This window comes from Silurus meridionalis, chromosome 25 (assembly GCF_014805685.1).
Source record: "Silurus meridionalis isolate SWU-2019-XX chromosome 25, ASM1480568v1, whole genome shotgun sequence".
NCBI classification, from domain to species: domain Eukaryota; kingdom Metazoa; phylum Chordata; class Actinopteri; order Siluriformes; family Siluridae; genus Silurus; species Silurus meridionalis.
The window spans coordinates 3,658,264-3,683,463 of NC_060908.1; the positions used below are offsets into that span (position 1 = coordinate 3,658,264).

At 38.8% G+C, this 25,200-nt stretch overlaps 2 protein-coding genes across 4 annotated transcripts; one reads left to right on the forward strand and one right to left on the reverse strand.

The window, feature by feature from the left end:
• Window positions 1-1,125: 1,125 nt before the first annotated feature.
• On the reverse strand, window positions 1,126-23,456 carry ift74 (intraflagellar transport 74). Of its 3 annotated transcripts, none has more exons than XM_046839373.1 (21): window positions 23,332-23,456; window positions 22,686-22,816; window positions 20,929-21,064; window positions 20,797-20,845; window positions 20,521-20,619; window positions 20,374-20,434; window positions 20,197-20,256; window positions 20,048-20,109; window positions 12,481-12,619; window positions 12,190-12,252; window positions 11,827-11,970; window positions 11,678-11,718; window positions 11,527-11,606; window positions 10,458-10,460; window positions 9,515-9,568; window positions 9,316-9,413; window positions 9,023-9,149; window positions 4,871-5,034; window positions 3,383-3,508; window positions 2,557-2,617; window positions 1,126-1,750 (listed from the first exon to the last, which is right to left on the reverse strand). In XM_046839373.1, exons 2-21 carry the CDS (start codon window positions 22,803-22,805, stop codon window positions 1,635-1,637), a joined length of 1,803 nt encoding a protein of 600 aa, XP_046695329.1. In that variant the 5' UTR covers window positions 22,806-22,816; window positions 23,332-23,456; the 3' UTR covers window positions 1,126-1,634. The 3 variants fall into 3 exon arrangements, with proteins under 3 accessions (XP_046695329.1, XP_046695328.1, XP_046695331.1); XM_046839372.1 differs by lacking the exon at window positions 23,332-23,456 and adding an exon at window positions 23,156-23,305; XM_046839375.1 differs by lacking the exons at window positions 10,458-10,460; window positions 23,332-23,456 and adding an exon at window positions 23,156-23,304.
• Window positions 13,723-19,497, forward strand: LOC124379203 (leucine-rich repeat-containing protein 19-like). Its single transcript, XM_046839376.1, has 5 exons — window positions 13,723-13,804; window positions 15,038-15,113; window positions 15,230-15,599; window positions 16,382-16,615; window positions 18,131-19,497. The coding sequence occupies exons 2-5, from the start codon at window positions 15,042-15,044 to the stop codon at window positions 18,484-18,486; spliced, it is 1,032 nt and encodes a 343-aa protein (XP_046695332.1). The 5' UTR covers window positions 13,723-13,804; window positions 15,038-15,041; the 3' UTR covers window positions 18,487-19,497.
• Window positions 23,457-25,200: the final 1,744 nt, after the last annotated feature.

Here is a 25,200-nt window from a genome sequence, read left to right on the forward strand (position 1 = left end):
TTTTTGTAACCTTTTTAAAACATGCTGAAATTATTAGTTTTTTGATGTATATATTTTTTACTGTTTTTTTTTTTAAGTTGAACTGAATCCTTTGTGTCAGTATCAGTAATAATTATAATAACAATGGCAATTATTTTGCCAGAGACCTGCTTCGAATTAAGAGAAACAATTTATATAAATAAAACAAAAAAAATTATTTATAAACAAAATGTATTCAAAGTACAACCATTTGTGTATTTCTTTCTCATTATATGTTCTGTATGGGGGTGTGGTCAGCTAATGTTCATGAATGGAGGAGGAGTCATGGCCAATGAGCAAGTAATGAGTGAGTGTTCACACCTGTGTGTGGTTTATAGAAACTGAATTATATTCCCTCTCTCTCATTTACTCAAGGTGTCTAGCTTTGCCCTCACTGAGCTCAAGTTCAGCCTTAAGAGTGGTGGAAAGATTGGAAAAAACCCAACAACCCTGCCCTCTGCGTCATCATTCCCAACCCCATCATACTCACCGTTTAAGAATTTAGTGTTCAGGATTGCAAATTTATGAAAAAATACAACCTTAATTTCTAACCTGAAGTTTAAGACATAATTTAAAAAGCACAGTTCCAGATTTCTGGTGTCGAATGTTGTGGTTTTGTCGTTTTGGGTTGAAAAAAAGCCACAGTAGCCATTCTAACACCCCTTCACCTCTTGCACTATTTCAATCGCCAATATCTCTTCCACACCTCTGGCTTTTATCCATGGGAGGTACTCGTAATGGGGAAAAAAATGCCTGAGGCCACACACACACACACACACACACACACACACACACACACACACACACACACACACACCCCAATGGCTGAAAGCAGTGTTAATGAAACAGAAGAGACAGAGAGGGCGGGTAAGATTGTGAGAGGGATTATGAATTCTGAGGAGAACACTGGGCAACCCCCTTCTCTGGTAAAGCCAAGCGGAAACCAATAACATTAAAACAATAGTGCTATCGGCCACCGCTCTTCCTGCCTTCCGTTAACCCCTTACTGCCCCGACGCCTGAGACTCACCAACATCTGGAAATTACACATCATGCCATTGTTTCCTAAAAACATTATTCATAGACTAAATTAAATTACTTGACAAGATAAGGGAAAATATTGAGTACTTTATTCGAGATGAATTAACATGTATTTATCATAATGGACAAGGATTTAGATATTTATTTTCAATTGTATGAAATAAATGAATTCAAAACATCGTAAATTTTTTTATTTCAATTTCATTACAAGATCCAGACTTCCTCATTTCCTTGTGACGTAATAAACACATCCCAATAGACAACTAGATTTATTCGCCTTGTAAATATTTAAATAGAAATATTTCTGTATAAATATCCATATAGAGGTAATTCTTGATTCGGCTACATACTCGTATCTCTTCCCTATTCCGCTGTGTCCATGTATTCCATCAAATCGTGTCACGGATAAAGCCGAGGAAGACGGATTTTTACCACAGGGGCCGTCCCTCTAATCTCAACGGCACGTGTGCCATGCGTTTGGAATGTTGAGTAGGAGAGCATTCCTGCACGGGAAGTGAGTCAGTGATGAAGTCGGCGAGCCGCATTGGCGGCTACAGGGGAGGCAGGAAGCGCTGCTCAGTTTTTGGTACCCTGCAAAGCATCCATGAGGATCTTATTGTATTCAGACAGCTGCTTGATGACATTCTTCTTCACGGGCCGGTAATCGCTCTCCAAGCTTTTAGAAGCGATGACTGGGGTTTTTCAGGAGTTAAAGAAAGCTTGTGCAATGCTAAATGATACCACCTGGATGAAATCTGACCCTGTGTCCTGTATGGGTTCAACACCCAAAATCTCATACCCAAGTACAGTTCGGAGCGAATGTGATATAATAAACACTGACATTTGTCTTTAGAGCAGCTCCAGAGTTAGATTTTAAGACATTTACCAAGTTCTGTCTGTGGGCTTTCTTTGAATTTTTCCTAAATCCTGAAAAAGGTTCTATGTGGCCAAAAGTCTGTAGCTACCTGACCAGCTACGATCTAAAACCTAGTGCAAAGCCCTTTTCCCAGAAAAATGGAGCTTATTATAGCTTGTCAATTAATAATCTTCGTGCTGAATCTCCGCAATGGTATCAAAACGGCGACCTTTGAGTTGGATCTTCGAAGTCTGCAGGAGCCAAATCTGGCAAGTAGGGCGGGTGCAGAAGCGAGATAGCACCAGTTGCACGGCTCCCGATGAATGATGTCTTTTGGCACACTGACTTATGAAGGTCGGTGCTCCCTGTGACTATGCGTGCTGCCATCTGTTGGCGTGTTACAAAACTAATCTTGAAACTTTTTGATGCCACATTGAATGGTTGTGATGGTCAGTTTTATCCACAAAACCTTGGCCATATAATATACAGCAGAAGGTGCCCTGGCTCTGCTGAATTGCACAATCATTGTCTTGTTTAGTGTATGTTCCTGCCTAATGCATGATCCAGTGCAACCTTGACCAGGATAAAGCTCTTGAAGATAGATAACTGATGCCAGATTTGTGAATAAGTGTAAAAGGATACATTCTTTCATAACAAAGTTGTTCTGTTCAAGGTGCTGCCACTTCCTTTCCAGATTTGTCAGCTGCAGGATTGGAAGAAAAAGGAAATTTATATCAGAGTTGATTATATTTGAAAGGCATTTTATTCGAGAGGCATCTTTTTTTTTTTTTTAAACAAACCGATGTGGTGATCAGAAAGCAGCATCAAAGCAGATTTTACTCTCGGTATCTGAACATGGTCTCATGGGAATTGTGCAGTTGCACATCTGTACATGTCCGATTCTTACATAAACGCATGTGTTGAATGCCATTTTCCAATCAGCTCCTGGGAGCAGAAGCACTTCCCTGACGTTCCCTAAAAGGTTCTTATCGTAAGAAAAACCTTTCTTAAAGATTAAGCTGACTTCAAGTAGGCGTGTGTATCATGCCAGCGAATCCATGCACAATATGTGTGGGTATGTTTGGAGTATTTAAGGACGTGATCGTCGCCTGCTCTCTCAGCAGAACAACAGTGTAAATTTGCTGGCTGGACAGAACCATTTCCTCCATAGATAGGCAAAAGAGGTATGTTGCCAAGACTGTTGTGAAGACTGTGAGCCTGGACCTTTACCCTATATAAGAGCACAGGCATCAGGAAACGATACCCCATCCAGAAATAATGCAATGGTGGGGACACAATTATGCTGCCTGCTGGGTAATGAAACTAAATAAGCAGAGTAAAGGAACTGAAATGGCCTTACAAGGTTAGAGGGAATCTAGGACCTACACCATTGTTTAAATATTACTATTAAAACTGCTGCTTGACCAGTATGTGTGTGTGTATGTGGGTGGGTGTTTGTGTGTCTGACCTGTGCGTGAGTCTCGTTCTCTTGCAATTGTGCTGCAACAGTCTCGTATTCCTTATTCATCTTGTGATTGATCTTCTTAAAGGCATCTCTCCTCTCAATTAAAGACACTCGTTCTTCTTGTAACATCTAAACACATATTTAGAGAGCCTGTCAAAAGTGTGTAAACGCCACGTCTTTTATTTGTGCCATTTTTTTTCTATGCAACAAACTTGGTAAAAAGCAATGAATTAGAAGACAATGAATGAATGGAAGGAAGGTCTGTGGACAAATGTGACATTGTTGGCTCTAACAGAAGAACTTATGTGAGACGGAGAACAGGAACGGAGATGTTAGCAGACCGTCTCACCCCTACAGTCAAACATGAGGTGGAAGCTTAATGGTTTAGGGTTGTTTTGGAGCAGGGAAGGTTGGAGACTTTTTCCAGGTGAAAGGAACACTGAACCAACATGGCAACCATTTTATACTTCAAAATCATATAATTCTGTCTGGACTGCGGCTCATTGGAACCGACTTCGAATCGTACGTCTAAAGTTCTGTAAGCGTTATTTAGAAAGCAAACAGTTGGCTGGAGTGTTATCTATTATAGAATGGCCTACCCAGTTACTGCATGTAAATCCTATTGAACTGCTCTGGGATGAACTGGATCACGAGGCCAGAAAGAAATATCCAACTAGGAATTTTTTTTCAATAAATTCAATGAAGAATGGGGAACATCTGAACGTTTATAGTTTTGTTTGGTCAAAATAAAAGTTTCTGTAAGGAATTGTTTATTCTCAAATATGATTGGTTAGGAGGTGTGTACCTGCATCTGCACTGCATCATTCTAAATACATTGTTTCTGTATTAACATCTTATTTCACAGGACCAGTCTGTGTTTATTTGAATCACCAGCGCTGTAAGTCTATCCCTGCTGATTTGGCGACTGAGCTCTTAATCTAATTTTGCTGGATCTGTGGCCGTGTCCTTCAGATGTCCTGTTATTTTAGAAACGTATATGCTGTGTACAGTACTTTCACAACAGAAACGCTGTAGTAATTGAATCTGACTGCGAAACCAGAGATTTTTTTTTATTAGTCAAAATGTGTCTGTATCAAAATAATGTTTGCTGTTTGCCTCAAAAGCGACACCATGTTATCTGACTCTTTCCACATAGGATAGGAATCATGAGCTCCTAATGGGAGACGTTTTGTGGGGGGAAAAAAAGGTGCATCCTGTTTTAGGCAGAATGCCCTTGGAGACTTAAGTGTAACAAGTCCTGCAAAAATGCTTGAGCAGCTGATATCCATGTTTATGCTACAGAGAGCGTGTGTTACTCCCAAAAGAAATGTGTGTGTCTGTGAGTCATTGAACACTGCTTGCTAACGAAAGGAAAAGACATAATGAAATACATATTCTTACTGAAACGATTTATGAGAAGGGCGATGCTTATCTCATGTCAATGCGGTTGATTGTATGAAACTTTAAAACGTCAAGACTGAGGTCACTTACCTTCACCTTGTGCTCTCCGGAGGCTTTCAGGGCGTCGAGATCCCTGTACGTCTTCAGTCCTTCGGTCATCTGCAGGATTTTTTCTTTCAGAGAATTCATCTCTGATTGCACTTTCCCTTCCAGTCGCTCCACATTCAGTAGGTCCTGCTGCAGACGTTCACACTCTGTACGTACACACAATTTATTAAACACTGGTCAATAACTGAATACGGCCAGTAATGTGATCCAGTAATGACTCGTATGTTGTACATCATACATAATGTTTTATAAAGACGTGATGTTATAGGCAGTGGTGGACAAAACACTATTTACTTGAGTTAAAATAGAGATACACAAGGTCAAATATTACTCCAATAAAAGTGCTCCCAACTTTCACTTGAGTACAAGAACAAAAGTATTTGCCTTCAATTGTACTTAAGTATCCAAAGTACTAGGATTTATTATGACTATAATGTTACTACAGTGGAACCCGGTTATGTCGATGTCCTAGGGGGTCGCCAAAAAGCATCGAGGTAACCGATGATCGAGATAAACGAAAATCAAAATGGCGGCAGTATATTAACGTGCTTGAAATTTCTTTATGTACATGATGTGCGTTAATAAATGAGAATGTGCATGCGTGTTTTGAAGGGTTTTTTACACAACAGCGTTGCTGCGATTTGTTTGATGAAGGCATGCTATAAAAATACATACAGTACATGTTTATCTGTCAGGAATCCACCTGCCACGCCCTCTTCGGCCCCCTTCAGCGTGTCAGGTGCTTTCTCGGCCGCTTTCTCTAAAGCTCCGCTTCAATCGTGCACATATGGTGCTCGTTTAGCATCATCACCAGCTCCTATTTAAACTTCCACACTCTCACTGTCCGTTATTGTTGGTATATGTTGGTTCACGGCGGTCGTTGTTATCGCGCATGCGTATCCCGGTATGTGTCATCCCACCGGCACTCTCTCAACGGCTGCTCTTTTCTTCCCAAAGCGCACCGCGGATTCCCCCCGATCCTGCCGGTGTTCGACCTATGCTTTTGCTGCTCATCCCACGTTCCGCGCCGCCAAGCGCGGCTTTCGCCTCCCGTTCATCGCATAACATTTAACAACAAAAGGCATATGTGCACTAAATAACAGCAGAGATTCACCAGTATACAATACAACACCTGTAGCAGCTGTAAGCCTTGATTTTTCCGCCACTTCTGCGAGTTCTTCTGCGGCTGCACAGTGCGGATCGAGATAACTGACGTTAAATGGCAAATTTTCCCCCCTTGTGCTAGAGATATCAGGGTTCGGCGACATTAAAGAATCGACATAACCGATAAAAAAATGCTTAGACAAAGCGAGAATTTGACGGTTCCACTTCAAAAACGTCGACTTAATAGGGCTGTCGAGTTAACCGAGGTCGAGATAAACGGGTTCCACTGTATATACTTTTTAATTGCTGTAAAACTATTTATTGCTTCTTTCAGAATTTAATATTATTTTATTCCTTACTTAAAATTATATTAAAAAAAAAATTTTATTCCATTAATCATAGTGAGAAGTATGGTATATATTTTTTTATATTTTATGTGGCACCCTCATTTATCCCACACACAGTAATATTTGTTTTTATTTGGTATTCCATTATAGCCGAAACACAGATATTTTCACCTCGACCTCCATTTGAACCATAGATCTCAAAGAATATTTCAGTTTAAAAACTTGAATTATCACAAGCATCTTTTTTTCCGAAAGAGTGTTTGTGCTGAATTGGCACTTCACACCCGTTTTCTGATATAGGCCAAAAGGACACAAGGCACATGGTGTATGTGTGTGTGTGTATGTGTGAGATACAGTGCAGGAACAGTTATACATCCCTAAGCGAAGTACTGATTCAGTGCTTTTGAAAGCAGCTAATGTATAACGTGTATGGAAGCTGAGTGAAATCACTGTCTGTACGACTTATTTTTTTCCCCCATTGGAAATGCTCTCTAGTGGCTGGTCCTTTGCACAGAACTGGTGGCTTTGGGGAGACAGGAAGGGGAAAAGGGCCAGTTCCTCCTGATAGGCAACAGGCCCAGTTCTGTGTTTGGAGAGAGTGGTGCATGTGTGTATGTGTGTAGTATGTGGTGTGATCAAAATGCCCTGTCAGCAATTCTGGGCATTCTCTGCTGCTTCCTCCTCTTGGGGCTTTTCTTTTACTTACCACCCGAGCCAATCATCTCTCTCACGCACTCTCTCTCTCTTTCATACACATCAAGACCACTTTATACAGACCCTTTTGTGATGAATATCTTAGTCAGGGTTTCAGAAAATATTTACACAGCATCAATGTGGCATTCCGGTTGTTTTGTAACGCTAATCCTGGTTTCGTTCTGAACATTTAACTCTGAACATACAACAACTGTATGTTTTCCTAAAATAAAGAATAACTGAGCCTCCCAAAGCCGCATCAAGACACACGTTAGTCTAAGTAATGGCTAAATATAAAATTTCTATAAGATTCTATTTATTTATGTATTGCATCTCTCATGTTTCTGGATTGGACGTTGCTTTATGTGTGCTCTTTGCCGTTCATGCAAAACTATACAAAAAATTTGTACATGCATCCCTCATAAACTTTAAACCAGTGGTAACCAACACAGTGTTTTATAAATAGCATTAGTCTGCTGTTCTTTATGGATCAATAACTCTTGCATTGATGTAGATTTAGAAATGACAATATTGAGTCGAGTTCAATATGGTGTGGAAGATACCACAATGGTTGTGAGGAAGAGGTTTTTTTTTATGACAGTTAAAAAAAGTGTGTATGTCTTCTTCATGAGGAGACTGTGGCAATGACAAAGTGGTACAATGTGTACCCGTGTATATATAATATAGACAAATATCTCAGATTTTCAAGGGTTGAAGCAGATTAAGAAACAGAAATAAATAATGTTGCATGTTCACAGTAAATATATGTGTTTCCTACCATGGTAAATCATTGTTGATTGTTATTGAGAGAAATCATTAACATGTGATAAGACAGTCTTTTCACATATATGCATATTACTGTTAATAATAATATTATTAAAGGTGAACTGGGCCACTTTTTGTTATTCAGGAAGTATCTATCAAACAAGTAGCTCTTCGCATTACTCAGAACAGTTGAAGTAGCTTTTGGTTTCGTGTTTGGTGTGAAGCTAAACAATCTTGCACAAGCACTTGAAAATTTCTGATAACTAATTGCATAAGATATTATTGTAAGATATACACCACCGCACTACACAAATTAGTGCCTGCTGGTTTTCTGGTCTCCAGCAGCCTCTTCCTTTCGAGCCAGAGGCCGCTCGGCATTCCCCTGCACCGCTTTTCAGCAGGCTATGAAAGTGCACTGCTGGAAGATAAACAAACAGGGTGCGGAGGAACAATGCTTGGTGGTCCCGAGAATAGAGCGATGGAGGAAATGGGGCGGCACTGCGGAGATAAGACGATACTGAAGGAGTGGGAGGGATACCACAGCTCCAAGGTGTCTTACACAAAGGAAGGAAAGTCTCTTGGCTGAGCTTCAGCCACTATTTGGACACACAGAGCAGGGAGTGAAGGAGAAGGATGTGGAACTGGGGAGTGGACATGAGCAGTGTAACTGACCGTACGGTCTCCTTGATTCCGTTTGAGTTAGCTTTCTCCGGGGACCTGTGCATGTCTGGTTGCTCCTCCTTTACAGTATTATTATTATTATTATTATTATTACTACAGGTCATGCGCAGTAGCAGCAGAGATCTATTGTGTTGTAAAAGAACACTAATACGACTAGAACGCCTGACAGTTGAACCATAAAAAGCGCTCCATGTGAAAATGTGAAAAGAGGGCAGCATTCTCAATTCTGATTGGTCGGCACTTCTGATAGTAGTGCGGCTGCGAGGTTTTTATTAATGTGCTCTTTCTGATAAATATGAATTATACTGCAGGCCAAGGCTCACTGATGCACATGGGGAGCAAAGGCTGGCCCGTGTGGTCCGATCCACTTGCTAAAGAGGTCATAATGCTGTTAATGCTTGACGGGTCAGGACTATTTTGGCAGCAAAACGGGACCAACACAATATCAGGCAGGTGGTCATAATGTTACGCCTGATCGGTGGCCATATAGTTATGCCTTATTGGTGCATATGATTAAACGCTATTGTGTGTGTGAGAAACTGACCAGAAGACAATCCATTGGCTGTGCTCTGAGATTTCTGCATCTCCGTCTCTTTAAAGCTGAGGTCCTCCTGCATGGACTTGAGCTCATGGGGACTGATGGCCGAAAGTTGATTCATCCGATTCATCATCTAAAAAAAACCCAAAACAAAACAAACAGAGCACTTATAACCCTGAGTAACTAACATGTCCAAACAACTGATCTATAAATCATGATCGAAAACAGCGAAAAGCTTTATGAGCAAATCCTGGGTGAGTGAAGAAGTCAGAGTGCATGCTGAGCGTGCACTTTCCTACCCTGCTAGACTGCTCCAGCAGAGCCACGATGCTGGCCTGAGTCTCCCGAATGTGCTCCATCTCCTGAGCTCGATTTGTGTCGAACGTTTCCAGGTAAGCTGTCGAAACATGCAATAAAATATATTTATAAAGCGGTGACCTCGGCAGCCATTCGTGCAAGTCCCACATGGGGAGCGGAAGCGGGAAGATTCCTACTCACCGTCGATTTCCTCTTCTTTTTTCTGCAGCTCTTTGTACTTTTGGGTTCGTTCGCCTGTTAATAAGGCAAATATGGAACATTTGAGGAATAGAAAGGTTAGCTACTTGTTTTAGTCAAATATTTTCATTATATCTTCAAATTGTTCCTTTAATAAGTAGGTAAAAGCTACCTACAGGGGTCCTACACATTACTCATTTCAAAACTCCATACTTTTCCAGATTTAATTATGCAGATATTGCTAAAGATTTTTAAGAGCATGATTTTAAATTCCAACAGGTGTAACGTTACAATCTCTGACGTACGCATTTATATTAACAAATGATTCCCAGGAGGTTGTAGCTACTGCAGCTCATACAAATTAACACTAAATCATGTTCGATGCACAGCATTTTATTGAAACTGCAATTCTAAAACAGTGTAATATTCATCTTTTATTCATTTATTCCTTATTCCTAAAAACGTAAACCTTCAATCCTAGAGCAACAGAAGGATTGTTCTTGTGCAATTCGCCAAGAAACTACAAAACAAAACTAAACAAAAACACTTTTTGGCCATGTTTACAATAATAAGTTTTTCGTCTGAAAACGCATATTTTTTTCCGTTTCTGGCCTTCCATCCACATCGAGACGGCGTTTTCAGTCAACGTAAACGTAGCGTTTTGAAAATGCTCTCCAAAATGGATAAATATGAGAATTTGAGTGTGGACTGTGAAAACGTTGGCTTTCGAAAACCTTGTCATTGCTGTGACTTTTCAAAGAGTTCAAAGTAAATAAACGGCAGGGAAAAAATTACGCAGGTCGAAGTGCCTTATATTTTACTTAATATTTCTTATAGGCGTAAGCGTTTTCAGACAATGTTTTCAGAAGGTTTTATCTGGCAACATCAATGTATCGCTGGAGGCACCCAAACTAACACATAGAGGGACATATGGAAGAAATCTTACCATCTTGACAAGAACATTAAAAGAAAGACAGAAAGAGGAAAAAAACACACGCATACACACACACACACACACACACACACACACACACACACACAATGAGGAAAAAGAAATCATAGGAAACAATAAGCAAAACAGCAAGACAACTTGACATAAAGCAACAATATAGAGCAGCATGCTGCGTGTGTGAGCATGCCTTGTGTCTGTGTATTTTAGATCCTGCTGCACAATGAGCCTGCGGTGTCCACTTCCTCTCTTTAGTGGACAGATGGGAGGTTTGGCTCTTCACACACACACACACACACACACACACACACTCACCATATCTTCTCTTTCACTGTATCTACACTAGGCTTCACCCTAGACACTATCCCAAGGGTTGGGGGGTGGGTGGTTAAGCCCATTTTTTGGAAGACATTCAAAAGCACTTAAGTATTTATGACCCATTCAGGGCAAACAGCCCCTAGAGAAAACAAAGCCTAATTGCCCGGCGCTTACATGCTAAAACAACTACAATATCTGTCCCGGGGGCTTTCCCAGAGGTTCTGACAAAAGTGTGAACGCATACATCAGGAACGCTGATGGAGCCAGGGGTGTCTGCCCTTCTGTAAAGTTCATTTTCTGCATCGCTGTGAGATAATGTAGGAGGGACTCTCAAAGCTTAGATACCACTGAGATACCACTCAGGGACCACTGAGCCTCTGAACATTTTTGCACATTTGGATGGACAAAATCTGATAAGAATCTGATATTAATCTGATTTTTTTGAGGGAAGTTTTCTTTTTAAATCTTGTTTTACAATACAAAATAATTTTTTTTTTCCAAGTAAATGCAATTGCATTGTATTTAGTGTTTTTTCTGTTGGCCTCATAAAGTGTTCCAGTCATTAAAAAGTCTTATAGGAAAGTAGTTAATTTAGGACCACGTTTTAGATAAATAAAGAATATCTAAATCCAAATAATCTGATCCTATTACAATGTCTGGCAGTTAATGAGGCCTTTTATACACCAGAGGGTGCTGTTCTCTACACCCGCTCACAATATCAAGTAATCTGAGTACGGATGTTTCCTACCTTGATGGTCCTCCATGTCCTTGTCAAGTTGTCGCAACTCTTCTGTGAGGCGGCTTATTTTTTCCCGTGTTTCCGTCAGTCTGAGGGAAAAACGAGAAATTCGGTTCATTCAAGTTTCGTTTATGAGCACCTCTAAAACAATGGTACTCACTGGCGCTCCATGCTGGCGATTTCTTGATTATCTTCTTTCACCTGAAAGGGGGAGAGAGAGAACATAAAATCGGTGTGTAAAAGTCCTGAGTGAATCTGTTATATCGGGGTTAGAGAGAGGGTAAGGCGGCTACGGGGGAACATGCTGACCTGTTTCAGCAGACATTCTCTCTCTTCCTGTGGAGAGATCTTGCTCTTGTCTTCGGCCTGCAGGGCGTCTCGACGCAGCTCCAGCTCGTGCAGCCTCTCATACAGCACCATGGCCTCCTGCTTCACCTGGGAGTGCTCCAATTCCTACAGCAATCACAGAGAGCAACAGAGTGAAAGAAAGACTGAAAGGAAGAAAGGGATTGAGATATTTCGTGTGTGTTTTATTTATAGCCATTTACTGACATACATCAGGATTCTTCTTCCACTGCTGCGATCATTCATAAGTACAATAGGTGAAAGCCTATTGGGGTATGAGTGTGTGTGTGTGTATGAATTTGTAGCAGGTGTGAGGTTTCCACTCACAGCGTCTAATGTTTCCTTCCTGGCCATCAGTGTGTCCAGTTCGTCCTGCCGAGCTGCCAGTTCCTGGAAACACAGAAAATGTGTATAGATGACAGAACAGAGGCAGCCACAATCTGAAATCATTTATGATCACTAAGCTACACTTGCATACACAGTTCACATGTAGGACACGTTATACACTGGTACATACAACTGTGTGCTATTTATTATGTTGGTACTGAGATATCAGAGGTGTAGATCTTGTTATTAAATCTTTTATTATCATAATTTTTTTTCTTCATAAAAACCAACCTGTAGCAGCTCCTCGTTGACTGCTTTCATCTCAGCATATTTGGCTTGTTTTTCTACGGGCATTTTTTTCACGATATCATCTGCTGCCTGCTTCTCCCTCTCAGTCTCTTCCTCTATAGCATGGATCAAATCCTCTTTCCTGAAACAGACCGTTCACATTAGACGTGTTAATATAATCGACACAGTGCAGCATGAATGTGTCTATGTAGTATATGTGTGTGTCAGTCTAAATGTGGACACTTGACCACCGGTGCTTAAGAAAAGTTCAATTCCAGTCCATGGATGTTAATGTGGAGTTAGAGATGACTTTAAAAAAACATTGACGCAATGAAACTTTCACCAAGACAACATGAAAATGAAAATCCAAACAGATCGTTTTTCCCCGTCATTACGAGAGCGGCCTCTAGAGGCGAATCACTGACATTATGTGCTTTTTTGTTTTTACACGTGAGACTGCATGCTCAAATGAAAGCTCTATATTATGTTTACAATTTATAATTCACAAATAATATAATTATATTTATTAATTCATATATTTATTTCCTGTAACACATTTTCATAATTCAGTTTTTTTTTTGTAAATAAGTTCATCACTATTTAACATGGTTTTTTATCTATTTTAAAAACTGTCGGTGGATTAATCGGTTATTATTAACCGAGTTATCAGTATCGGTGAAACCCACAATATGTCCTCTAGTGATTAACAGTGCCTAATTATTTGTTAGATTCTCCCATTAACCATATGCATATTTATAAATTAGTTGGTGGAAATAGCAATAAAAAAGATGTCATTATGATCATAATAATGCTCTTTTAATAGGCAATATTTATCTTTAAAAGTTATGTCTGTACAGTGCATAACAAAATAAAATCTAGCATTAGGGGGCATAAAAATGTAATTTAAAATCATAATAAAATCTCCACAATAATACTGATAGTCTCTTTGGCTCTTGTAATATTCTGGTATAGGCCGACTTGGACACCTATTAAAGAAAGGAAGAATTATGTGGCTGTTACAGAAACAATGTTTGAGGTCTCTGCTTTAAAAAAAACACATTCCTTTATGAAATCCAAATCAACCAAAATCACATGTCAGAATTTCAATAGCATTTGAAATCAGGACCAAAACATCTCCAATAAATCTTTTACAATGAGCGCGCTCAAAGTTGGCTCACACGTTACAGTGAATCGTTAGCCAGGAGGAAATGTCTTGCGTTTATCACACAGAGCAAAGGTTCTTTATGTAGCCTAGTTCCTTGAAGAAACATTTTAACACTCTTTTCAAGAGTCGCTCTCTGCTGCCTGTTACGTGATTAGCTTAAGGGTAAGTCTTATAGCTTTTTTCCCCCACTATAAATCATGTATTATTGAATATTAAACATATTTATGTTGGTTAATGAAGACCTAGAGACATATCTGGAGAGAGAAGTATGTAGGAAATCGAAAGTTGATGATCCGACGATGAGTTGATTCAAGGGTTTGAATATGAACAGTGTCATCAGGTACAAACTGTTCCTTTATTTGCTCTGGTCATGGTTTCGCCCAAAGGATCACTGGGATTCCTACAATAAAAAGATTATGCTTTGGGTAGACCTGAAACATTTCTATTCTTGATGTGACTTGGTTGTATTATTAACTGAGCAAAAATAGAAAAGTAAATAGAGCATTAATGTGATCGATGTAGTGTAGCATATACTTATAATTCTACTCTTAGGCCCTTTAGTACTTTAGACTGTGTATTATATCGTGGTGCAACATAAATCTAAATCTGTTTGTGCCAAGAGTTTATTAGTTGGCTGAAGCTGGTTTCAAACTCGAATGTGATTTAAAGAAGTATAAAAATACAGGACTTTAAACGCACAGTGAATTTTTAATTGCAACTTTCACTAATTACTAACTAAAGATTCAACAATTATTTACAAATGAACTAAGAAGTCTGTAATTGTGGCTTTATATTGTATATCCTGAACGTCTGTCATAGACATGATTTGTCCTGTAACCCTTTTACAAAATATCAGTTATTATTATTATAATTATGCAGACGAGCTGGTAGTCGTTCATGTAGAAAGCGAAGCTTTTCATATGACACCGTGTCATATTTGTGTATAATGTAAAAGCAACTCTGGTGTCATATGGGTGTCCAAATATTTGCAAATTCACACAATTTTCCCCTCCTCTCCTCCACATTTATGCAAAAAAACCTCTTCAGCCAAGAGCTGAACTCGTTTTGGCTTCCTTTCGAGTTGACAAGCAGATAACACAAAAAAATAAAATAAAAAATGCCCAAAGCTAAGGTACACGGGAAGACAGCATGCTCCTACAGGACCAACCCGTGTGCACAAAGCGACCCTTTGTGCTCTCTTCGTGGCCTCATACTTAGTGAGTTTGATTATTATTCTCATAGTCATCCGTCTGAAGCAGCTGAGCTCTGTGGATAAATAATAACGCCTTTGTCCGAAAGAGATACACTGATGGGTGGTTTTTCCATAATACGTCGACTTGCGATTGTTTTTTACGCCGAGCCGAACGCACTTCTGATGCTGGCGTGTCGTTGCAGGTAAATGATCATGACGCTGAAACAGATGGTGTTGCTGTGGACGGTGTCTCTGTTTACGGATGCAGCTGGAATCCAGGTGAGTCATTTATAAGACGATTTTGAAGCAATTGAAAGACATGCAAAGTATCAAACGTAGACTTCAATACACGTATTTTACAGTCAACTCAATGCCGTGTTTGCTTTTGCTTCAAGGTGAATAACAGCTATAAGGCACTGCGAAACATTCCTAACAACTACAATGTAAACACAACCGGTTTAATCCTGCACCACAACCAAATTATGATGGACACTATGGACATACAGGCTTTGAAAAACTACTCCAAGCTGACACATTTGGACCTCTCGTACAACCGCATAGCAAAGCTGCCTGATGGAGTGTTCTCTGCTCTCGGCAGTTTGGAGAATCTCAGTTTATCAGGGAACAAACTGCGAACGATAAAGAACGAGACCTTCGCCGATTTAAAGAAACTCAAGACACTGGATCTGGACGATAATCCATGGAACTGCACATGGGATTTAGTGGAGATTGTGAAGTGGATGAACAACATGGGATTGCAGACAGGTGGGATGACATTGTCTCAAAAGCAGCTTTGCAGAATTACAGTAAGAGTAATAAGATATATAGAACAAAATTCACTTATATTTAAATTTACGTGTGTTTATCCTCAAAGTCCAATGTCTGAAATCTTAATAAAGTTGCGCTGGTACTTGTCTTTAATTTATTACATTCTTCAATTGGTGAAAAAACCAAAACAATATCGTCGTGAGAAAATCATAGCTACAGTGAAGCATGGTGGTGGGTGTATCATCTCCACACATTCAGTAATCGACAGTATTGTTGGACGGACCGCTCGGGTCAAAATCACGACTGAGTCATGTTCTTTCAATAAATGGTTCTCTGGGATGTTTAAAGTTTTGGACATTGTTTCAGACCAAATCGTGACCGATACTTCTCCAGGACTTTGTCCATGACTAGTTTTGATAGATCCTTCCAAGAAACATGACATTTATATCAAGATCATGTGACACTCAAATTGCACACAGGTCGGCTCCATTCCAATGTGTACAGCAATACGTATACGATCATAAAAATAAAAAAAATCCCCTCTACTATATTTAAAGAAAATTCAACCCATTTTGTTATTATGGATTATTTTGTGGGGTTTTTAATAACCCGAGTTAAGTGCATTCCAGTTCTAGTTGTAAGCCTGCAAAAACTGGAAAGGTTCAAGACGAGGGTACTTATGAAAGCACTGTATTGCACTGTTTATAGGCGAAAGAATAAAATCTAAATCTTTTTCTTGATTAAGTAATAATACTCATTACTTCTTTTGAAATTTCAAGGATCAAATGCCACCTGTAGCTCACCAGTCATCCTGGCTGGACAAAGAATCCTGGACGTGCTCAGAATATCAAAGACGCCGCTACCTTCAGTAAAAAGCAACACAGCCGCCACAACAAAAAGCGTTTCTACTTTTACAGTCACAGCTTCCACAAAAACTATTATTACTGTCCGAAGTCCATCACGTCCATCGCAAGAGATGACCACAGTAAGCAGTCAAAACGTTTCAGGCAAAGGTGACTATTTTTATTTTTTACTTTTTTCACATACTGAGCTGTTTTCATGTTTACAATCCTGCTACAAAAAAAATTTTGGTGTTTTTTAAAAATAAAATATACCCACTGTATTGCCAAAAGTTTGCGGACACCTGGTCATGAGTATGGTAAGTCTCAATTTAGTTGCTCTTATAATTCCCTCCACTCTTCCACTAGATGTTCCACTAGATTTTGGAGTGTGCTTGTGAAGATTTGTGCTCAGTCAGACACAAGGGTAAAGGTTAGTAAAGTCAGGTACTGATGTAGGTGATGTGAGGAGGCCTGGGGTACAGTCAGCGTTCACATTAATCCCAAAGGTGTTCAATAGGGTTGAGGTCGGCGACCTATAGCAGGAGAGCTTCCACTCCAACACATGTAAAGCACATCTTCATGACGTTTGCTTTGTGCACAGGGGCATTGTCATGCTGGAACAGATTTGGATCCCCTAGTTCAGGTATTATGAAAAAACTAATTTATGCTACTGCATCCAAAGACGTCTTATACAATTGTGTGCCTTCAGCTTTGCGATAAAAGTTTGGGAAATAACCTCAAATGGTTGGGAAAGTCAGGTGTCCCAATACTTTTGTCCATTTAGTGTAGCTAGTGGTATGGTCAAGCTACCAAAATTTCGACATAACGATACCAATACTACTGTATGAACGGCTACACAGCATCTTAGTGATGTCAGGTCTTAGGGTTCAGGCTTTTCAATGGAAATCCTTGAAATCTTTTGATCTTGTTCACATTTTAGTCATTTTAGCAAACTTTACAATGCAGTCTGATTCGTTTATAGACACAATAAACCATCCAGATAGCTGCAAAAGTACCAAACTTTAGATCCCTTGTTTAATACTCTAGGCACGTCCATAGTTGCAGTGTAATCCAACAATAAACCCAATGATGAAAATCTACGTGATACAAGATTTACTTCCTGATGTAGAACAATAGACATGTACAAAAGATATTCACAATTCCTGCTTTTTTAAAGGTGTAGTCAAAAATTTTGCTTCCGTTGCAGCTCTTCTTTACTAGGTCCGATTTACGCTCAAAATACAACAGATCGGTGATCGTAGTGTGATAATGTCAGATGGCGTTTACGTGAATATTCCGATATGCAAGTGCTGAATTTGAATAATGAACTGCGACAAAGAGATCTGTGATTCAGCCATGTATCTCTAAAAGAGCGTTCTTCTTCGTTCTGCAGTCGAACAAACAAGACTGCTGTTCTAAGCATTCGGGAAAACATTCGGGGAAAAAAAAGGGACAATGATGCTCTGTGTAAACACACTGATAAGATGTGGCAGGCATAAACTGCCTGATGAAAAATATGTAGTTTTACTGTGACAGCAAGAGTTCAACCAAGGTATAATGTTCATCCAAAACTAGTAGTCCATTAGTTAGGGGCATCTAAGAACTGACAAGGATCATTGTCATACTGTAGCTTGAAACCTATTGATAAATATACTGTATATAACAGCAGTATGTGTCTTGCTTTAGATACAATGATTAAAGCTGAACAAAATAACAAGCCAGAGGGTACAAACACCTGGATGTTCCTCAGTGGGGTGATAGTGATCATTCTCTGCACGTCCATGGTCATCGTATGTGCGGTCAAATCGCCCATCTGGTACAAGATGCTCTTTGACTACCGGCACCAGAGGCTGCGCGAAGCTGAGGAGCCCAGTATCTTCAGCACAAGCCGCTTCTCTAACTTTAGCCTGGACACGGAGCAGACGGAAACAAGTGCTCAAGAGCTGGACCAGGGGCTGGCTGAGGATGAGGACGGCTTTATAGAGGATGGCTACATTCAGCCTGAGGACTATAAAGAGAATGTAGACATTGATGAAGTGTAAACGAAGAATCATCACTATAGCGTGTCTGATGTAACGGGTCCAAAGGAGGCATAGAAATCCAGATGTTCCAAGCTCAAAATCAGCATATATACATTTGCTTGTAAAAAACCAGGTGAAGGAAAAGGCAAGAATGTTCTATCACAAATCCTTATTGTCATCTTGTGAATGTTTTTTTTCCAATGAACTTACTCGTTTTCAACAGTACAAACTTTTCAAATTGTCACTTATTGCTTCCTATTTTTTTTTTTTTACATATTTGGACCGCAGGCTTGCTACACAAACAGTGTTACTGTCCAAACATTTACATTTGCGGTATTTAGCGCACTCCCTTGTTCAAAACAACTTACAGACATGCTGTCTCTACTAAACATGCTATAACCATGTGTGTCAAAAAAAGCCTATAAATAAAATCTTATAAAGTGGAAACCGCTTGTGTTCCCATATGCTTGTTGATAATCCGTTCCTGTACCTCAGGTGTTCGCTTATTAAAAAAAAATGTTTATGCCTAATTTAACACACAAATATACTTGGGGGGTTCCACTGTATTTGCATTTAGTTTTTAAAGCACATTCAAGTTAGATTCATTAACATGCTGTAAACTGTACTCTTTAACTACAATGTTCAGCCATTTATAAACACTTCGCTATAATACCACAGTGCTGCTTCACCCTAATCCTAGTCTAATGGTCAGAGGGTGTTCATTAATCTTCTGTACGAGCAACATGGATGGTTGCTGTTGCACCATTTTCATGGTGACCGTTTATTCCCAGGGACACGTACGGCATTGAATTAGGTCGTAACGGTACACAAAATTCACGGTTCTGTACATAACTCTGTTTTAAAGTTACGGATCAGTTCAGTTTCAGTACAGTGAGGAGGAAAAAATGCAAAGCGAAATCGCTTGTCGTTTTTTATTAACGCCGTTAACGCCTCCTTGGTTTAAATAAAAAATAAAATGTATAAAGATAAAATAAAATAAATAAAATTAATGCAATACACTTTTTTAAATTATACTGGTTAAAATTGAGTAATCGATTAAATAAAAAAAAAAAAAAAAAATATATATATATATATATGCATTTTACATTTAATCTCAATTTCTTCTGGGAAGATGTTTCACTACATTTTGTAGTGTGTTTATGTATATTTGTGTTCATCAGCCACAAGGGTGTTACGAAAGGCAGGTACTGATGTAGGTGAGGAGACCTGGGGTGCAGTCAGCGTTCCAATTCATCTCAAAGGTGTTCAGTATGGATGAGATCAGAGCTCTATAGCAGCAAGATCTTCCTCTCTAAAGCATGTAAACCAGATCTTCAAGGAGCTCACTTTGTGCACAGGTGTGTTAAAGTAAATGCAAGATTTTATTACAGCGCATCTAAAGACAATTCGGTGTCTCCAGCTTTGTGGTAACAGTTTGGAAAACAACCACATATAGTGGGAAAGGTCAGGTGACCCAATACTTTGGAAATATAGTGTATATAAGTGCATACTTAACAGCTGTGTGTATCAATCAAGCCCATGTAGCCCAATGTTGAGTAGCTGTGAGATGTTTCTGACTTACTCTCTTCTCTCTGTGAATATGGCATCTATGCTTTGGGCTTCTCTGTCGTTCTGTACTTTCAACTACACAAAAAAAGAAATGAGACATTAAAAAAAAAAAAGTTGCAATGCTACATTAACACATACAACTAATAATGTAGCAGTGCTCACCATGCTGATTTCATTCATTACTTCATCCATCTCTGTGTTGGTGTTCAGTTTGTCAACCAGCTGAAAGTTTCACAAACAATTCTTAATAAATATAGAACACATCATTTCTGAGGGTTTTTGTTTTTAACAGGAAGTGAAATAAGAAAATATTCCTGTATCGGTTTTATCAATATGTACCATGTTGTAGTCTGCCAGGTGGCCTTGTAGGTCCTTTATTTCCCCGGCAAGGCTCTCCGCTCTGTACGAGTGACAACATTTCAAGTGAGAAAATACATAGTAAAGAACAAACCCAGTGTCATAAAACCATAATAAAATCTTTTGGACCTTTTTTCATATGACAGGTAAACCGAGTTCTCCTGGTTGAAGATGTCGATCTCTTTCTGTAGCTTGCTGTTCTCTGTTGTAAGCTCATTTATTTTACTCCTGTAAGGAAAAGAGAGTACATGACTGGGATAGTAAGAAAACATTATCGAATGTTGCTTTAAAATGATGCTCTACAATGTATTATACATGCAATACGATAGTTATTCATGGTATTATCATTAATCATCGATCTCTACATTCCAGCTAGAACATATACATAGTTCATAAACGGCTCACCGGAGTAAACCAAGGTAGTAGGACTTATCCAGGATTTGTCTCTGTGGTCCTGTAGAAGAAAATGAACCACAGAAAGGGCTTGTATTGCAGGTAGAAACTAAGAAACAGTAAATGTATTTTTTCGAGAAGCACCTTTCCCTCCGGTCTTCATTCCACTGAGACCCTGCTGAGTGACAGGACGATCGGTCACTTTAATCTGAGCTGAAAGCACCCCCGGGGTGGCAATTGGGCCCGCCCTGGTTCCTGGACGTCCAGTACTGGGGACCACCTGGACAACATAAGACACATCTAAGTGGATTTGGTATAATCTTCTAGTGGATGTTTACGTTCTATACTGTCGAATTCTCTCACTACATTTACATTTACAGCATTTGGCAGACACCGTTATCCAGAAGAACTTACAATTATCTCATTATACAATTGAGCAGTAGAAGGTCAATGGTCTTGTTTAAAGGCCCAGCAGTTTCAGCTTAGTGGTGCTAGGATCTGAACTCACAACCTTCTGAGCAAAAGTCCAACATCTTAACTACTAAGATACCACTTCCCCCATTACCAAATATATGAAATTAAGGTTATACATATAAATTTAAAGATTTAAACTTTTATCAGTGACAGTGTGGTGTGGTGCAGCACCAAGTAAAGCAAAGGCACTTTTACTATAACAGTCCATCCAGAAGTGTTTTATTACTCTTATTCCTGCAAATACTTCTTGTGTCCGTTTATGGCTATAGGTAATGTTGTAAAATGCCCACAGTCGTTTGAGAATTATTCAGCAAATTCTGACCAATCAGATTTGAGTATTCAGCTGCACTATGGTATAAATCATCACTTATCAATGTGCGCTGATGGCATTTAAAGTTAATCTATGAAAGAATTACTCTGAAAGGACTTTCTATCACTGTCTTATCCTGAGATCTTTATTGCTAAAGTGGAATGCGATTTTTTTAAATAAACACACGCAAACAGTGTCTGGCAGAATTTTACAACCCCCTATAGACTTTGAAATTGCAGTAAAAAAAAAAAAAAAGAAAAGTCGAAAGTCTGGTCAGGGGGAACAAACAGGCGTGTAAACAAATTTGCATGAAATTAGATCATACTTAGATTTATTTGCTCGTTATTGTACGCACTACAATTGAATGCTCTGGACAATACGAAGCCTTATAGGTGCATACAGTGGGACATTCTGGTGGGATGTTGTCGCTCTGTGATTAAGCTGTTGGCTCGCTGATCAGAAGGTTGTGAGTTCAAGTCCCAGCAACACTATGTTGCCATTCTTAATTCTTGGGCACTTGAGCAAGGCCCTAACCTCATTAATCCTTAGAATATCGTTCAACAAAATAAATGAATCTTTTGTAGAGTCATTTAGTTCATTTCTTTCCTTTGATCAGAAATAAAATAAAATGTTACATTTTTAATAAGCGGATCCCCAACATGTCCACATACACAAACCTACACATATATATAAAAACTGCATAGTGTTTATAGGTGTCACGTCATAAAAGAATGAACGACTCCAGAGTTCACCCATTTAATTCTGCTTCCTGTACGTAACCATAAAGAGAGTAATGAACCCATTACTAATGCACAGGTGTCTTTTGGACACAAAATATTTATATTCACTATTTGTCTATTTAGATGGCAAGGAAATGGAAGATCTGTGGTTGAAATTTGGGATTCTAATGAGAAAGGCTGGGAGTTGAAATCACAGTTCAGTGGCCATAATGACTTTGCTGGGCTTTTGAGCAAAGCCCTTAATCTTTAGCTCATTTGTATAAATTGTAAGGCGATCTGAAAAAGGGCATCTGCCAAATAATGAGAAAGCAACTAGACATTTACAAAGACATTAAGTGTCTGTCTATTGAATGGAAATCAGAAGTGGATCCACTCACCCCTGTTCCCACTCGGATCGCTGTCTGTGGAGGTCTGATGCCAGTTGGTGGTCTTGCAGTCCCTGGGATTAAAGAACTACGGCTCATGGGTCTGCCTGATAGGGGTCTCTGATTTGCCATAATGGTTTAATCTGTGAGAAGAGAATACGGTAAAAAGTCACCGATCATAAAATATTACATGAAACATGAGATTGAATAATAGATTCAATTTATTTCATACTATACATTTCTGAATTCATATAATTCACTGACAAACATGAAAAAGAAAAATACAAGTATAATGTCATCTACAACATCATAATCCTCATATAATAACCTTATTATATTATATTATATTATTTTATATTATATTATCCAATTTAAATGCTTAGATTTGCATTTCACCTGTTGGGAGCTTAATTACTAATACATATGAATGCATAGCTACTAGAATTACAAAAATACATATATTAAAAATAAAGCATAATTACAAAAAAAAGCCAGGTCGGTTAGCTGTATGTTAGCTAGCTAGCTGTTTCGGAGTAAACTAACTGCTAAGCTAACTCGACATTAGCATTTAAAACGCTTTTCTATGCTGAAAGTAGACCATTCCTAGCGCATTTATAAAGATTAAATAATGATATTTAAGATATAAAATCCCGTGCACCGATATTGTAGAGAAAGCTGAAGTATGATGTGCTCGAACTGCTGTAGTAGTAATAATAGGCGACTCTTTTGTTGTTGCTAAGTAACCATACAAGTTATCGCGAGATTATACTTCCTCTTGGCCGACATATTGGAAAGAGGGAGGAGCGGATGCATACTAGTGTACTAAACAGTGTAGTACGCTACTGTATTAATCCACTTGTGGCATATTCTAGTTAGTATGAAAGTACGGATTAGATCTGGGCTCATTTTGGGATCACTACTATTAACTTGACAATATAAAATGTATTGTTTGTATGCATTTTTTTTTGGAAATGCAAATAGAATATCTATGAAGTTATTGATCATTTAATTGTTTTTCTAGAAATTGAATGATTTATACTTGAAATATTTTAGCAGAGAAATTATTAATTTATGTCAAAAGTAAATAAAGGCTGTTAAATTTGGTCAAAATTTGTGTAAGCTTATGGTTTTAACGTGTGAATGTATGAGGTTAAATCAAGTATTTGCGAGTGTCTGTCCACTGAAGTGTCTTTTCATTGTCAGTGTCCATTGTCTGTCTCATACTGTACATCACATGTGATATATGAGGTCAACATGCTTTTAACATGTTATAGTTTATAATAGTTTATGATATAAAATTTTGTATCTTTAATTAAACAATTTAATGCATAATATAAATAACATGTAAGAAAATAAGATATTTTGATTCGACTCAACATAATCTTTTATATACATATTATCTGAGTTTGCATTATTCTCTCAGAAAAAAATTAATAAATAAAAATCTGTTCATTCCTTTCCTGGAGAGAAAAAGAGCACCATCTTTTCTTATAATGTATAGCAAGAAAAGAGAACACATTTCAGACAAACTTTCTTTGTGTTGTGCCAGGAATAAGAAAAGGTGCTTTATACTTGTCACATATACTTTACATCACAGTAAAATATCCCAGGAGTGTTAGGAGGTTAGGATCAGACTGTAGGATCAGACATGATACCTGGCACCTGGAACAAAGAGGGTTAAATACCTTACTCAAGGGCCAAAGTGTGGCAGCTTAGTGATACCAGGGCTTGAACATCCAACCTTCCGATTAACAACCCAGAGCCTTAACCACTTATCTACTATCTCCCATTGAGAAGTTAACAGCTGAACCAGTACAGCAAAGTCTTCAAGAGATGTCCCTGCTCAGCTCAGCTCACTCATCTTAGCTGATTCATTGCAACAGGGAGGCTGTCTGTGGACTCTTTCTGAAAATTGGTGGTCTAATCCTGATTGGAAAAATATTATAGCAAGAGTGTGCCACGAGGGGGCGCTAAAAGACCAGGTAAAATTAGTGAGACGCTTCAAAAAGTATATAATGCGTACATAAATGCATAAATACAACATGACACGAGAAGCGCGAATGCACAAAATGGAGTTCATACGAAATAAACTAAGAGGGTATAAAAAGTATTGTTTGCATAGATTAGGTTAACAAAATCGTATGCTTTGGAAGCATGCAAAAGCGTGCATTTGCAAACCGCATCGCTCTGAAATGTCTCTTGACTTTAGCTCAGATCACCTGTTTGTGCATCCTGTCCATTATTAGAGAGCGCACGTGGATGCACGAGATGCCTTTAGGTATTGTGAAACTGTGTAGTAATTGTGCACAAACACAATTATTGCAAGTAGATTTGGGAATTTCAAGCGTGCACGTGGATGTCGAGTCAAATAAGTAAACATAATAATAATAATAAAAAATAATAAGAAGAAGAACAATAATAATAATAATAAGATAAACGTTCTAATAATAATTTCCAAACTGTGTAAAAGGCGCGTGCCACCTGAGGTCATTGGTTAGACGACGCGCGTGCGCGTGCCTCGAGCGGT

Coding starts and splice junctions, on each gene's coding strand:
- ift74 (XM_046839373.1), bottom strand. CDS start 22,805: ATGGCAAATCAGAGACCCCTATCAGGCAGACCCATGAGCCGTAGTTCT. Junction 20,435..20,520: donor TACCTGTCATATGAAAAAAG/GTCCAAAAGATT, acceptor TCACTCGTACAG/AGCGGAGAGCCTTGCCGGGG. Junction 11,607..11,677: donor ATCGCCAGCATGGAGCGCCA/GTGAGTACCATT, acceptor TTTTTCCCTCAG/ACTGACGGAAACACGGGAAA.
- LOC124379203 (XM_046839376.1), top strand. CDS start 15,042: ATGATCATGACGCTGAAACAGATGGTGTTGCTGTGGACGGTGTCTCTG. Junction 15,114..15,229: donor CGGATGCAGCTGGAATCCAG/GTGAGTCATTTA, acceptor TTTTGCTTCAAG/GTGAATAACAGCTATAAGGC. Junction 15,600..16,381: donor CAACATGGGATTGCAGACAG/GTGGGATGACAT, acceptor TGAAATTTCAAG/GATCAAATGCCACCTGTAGC.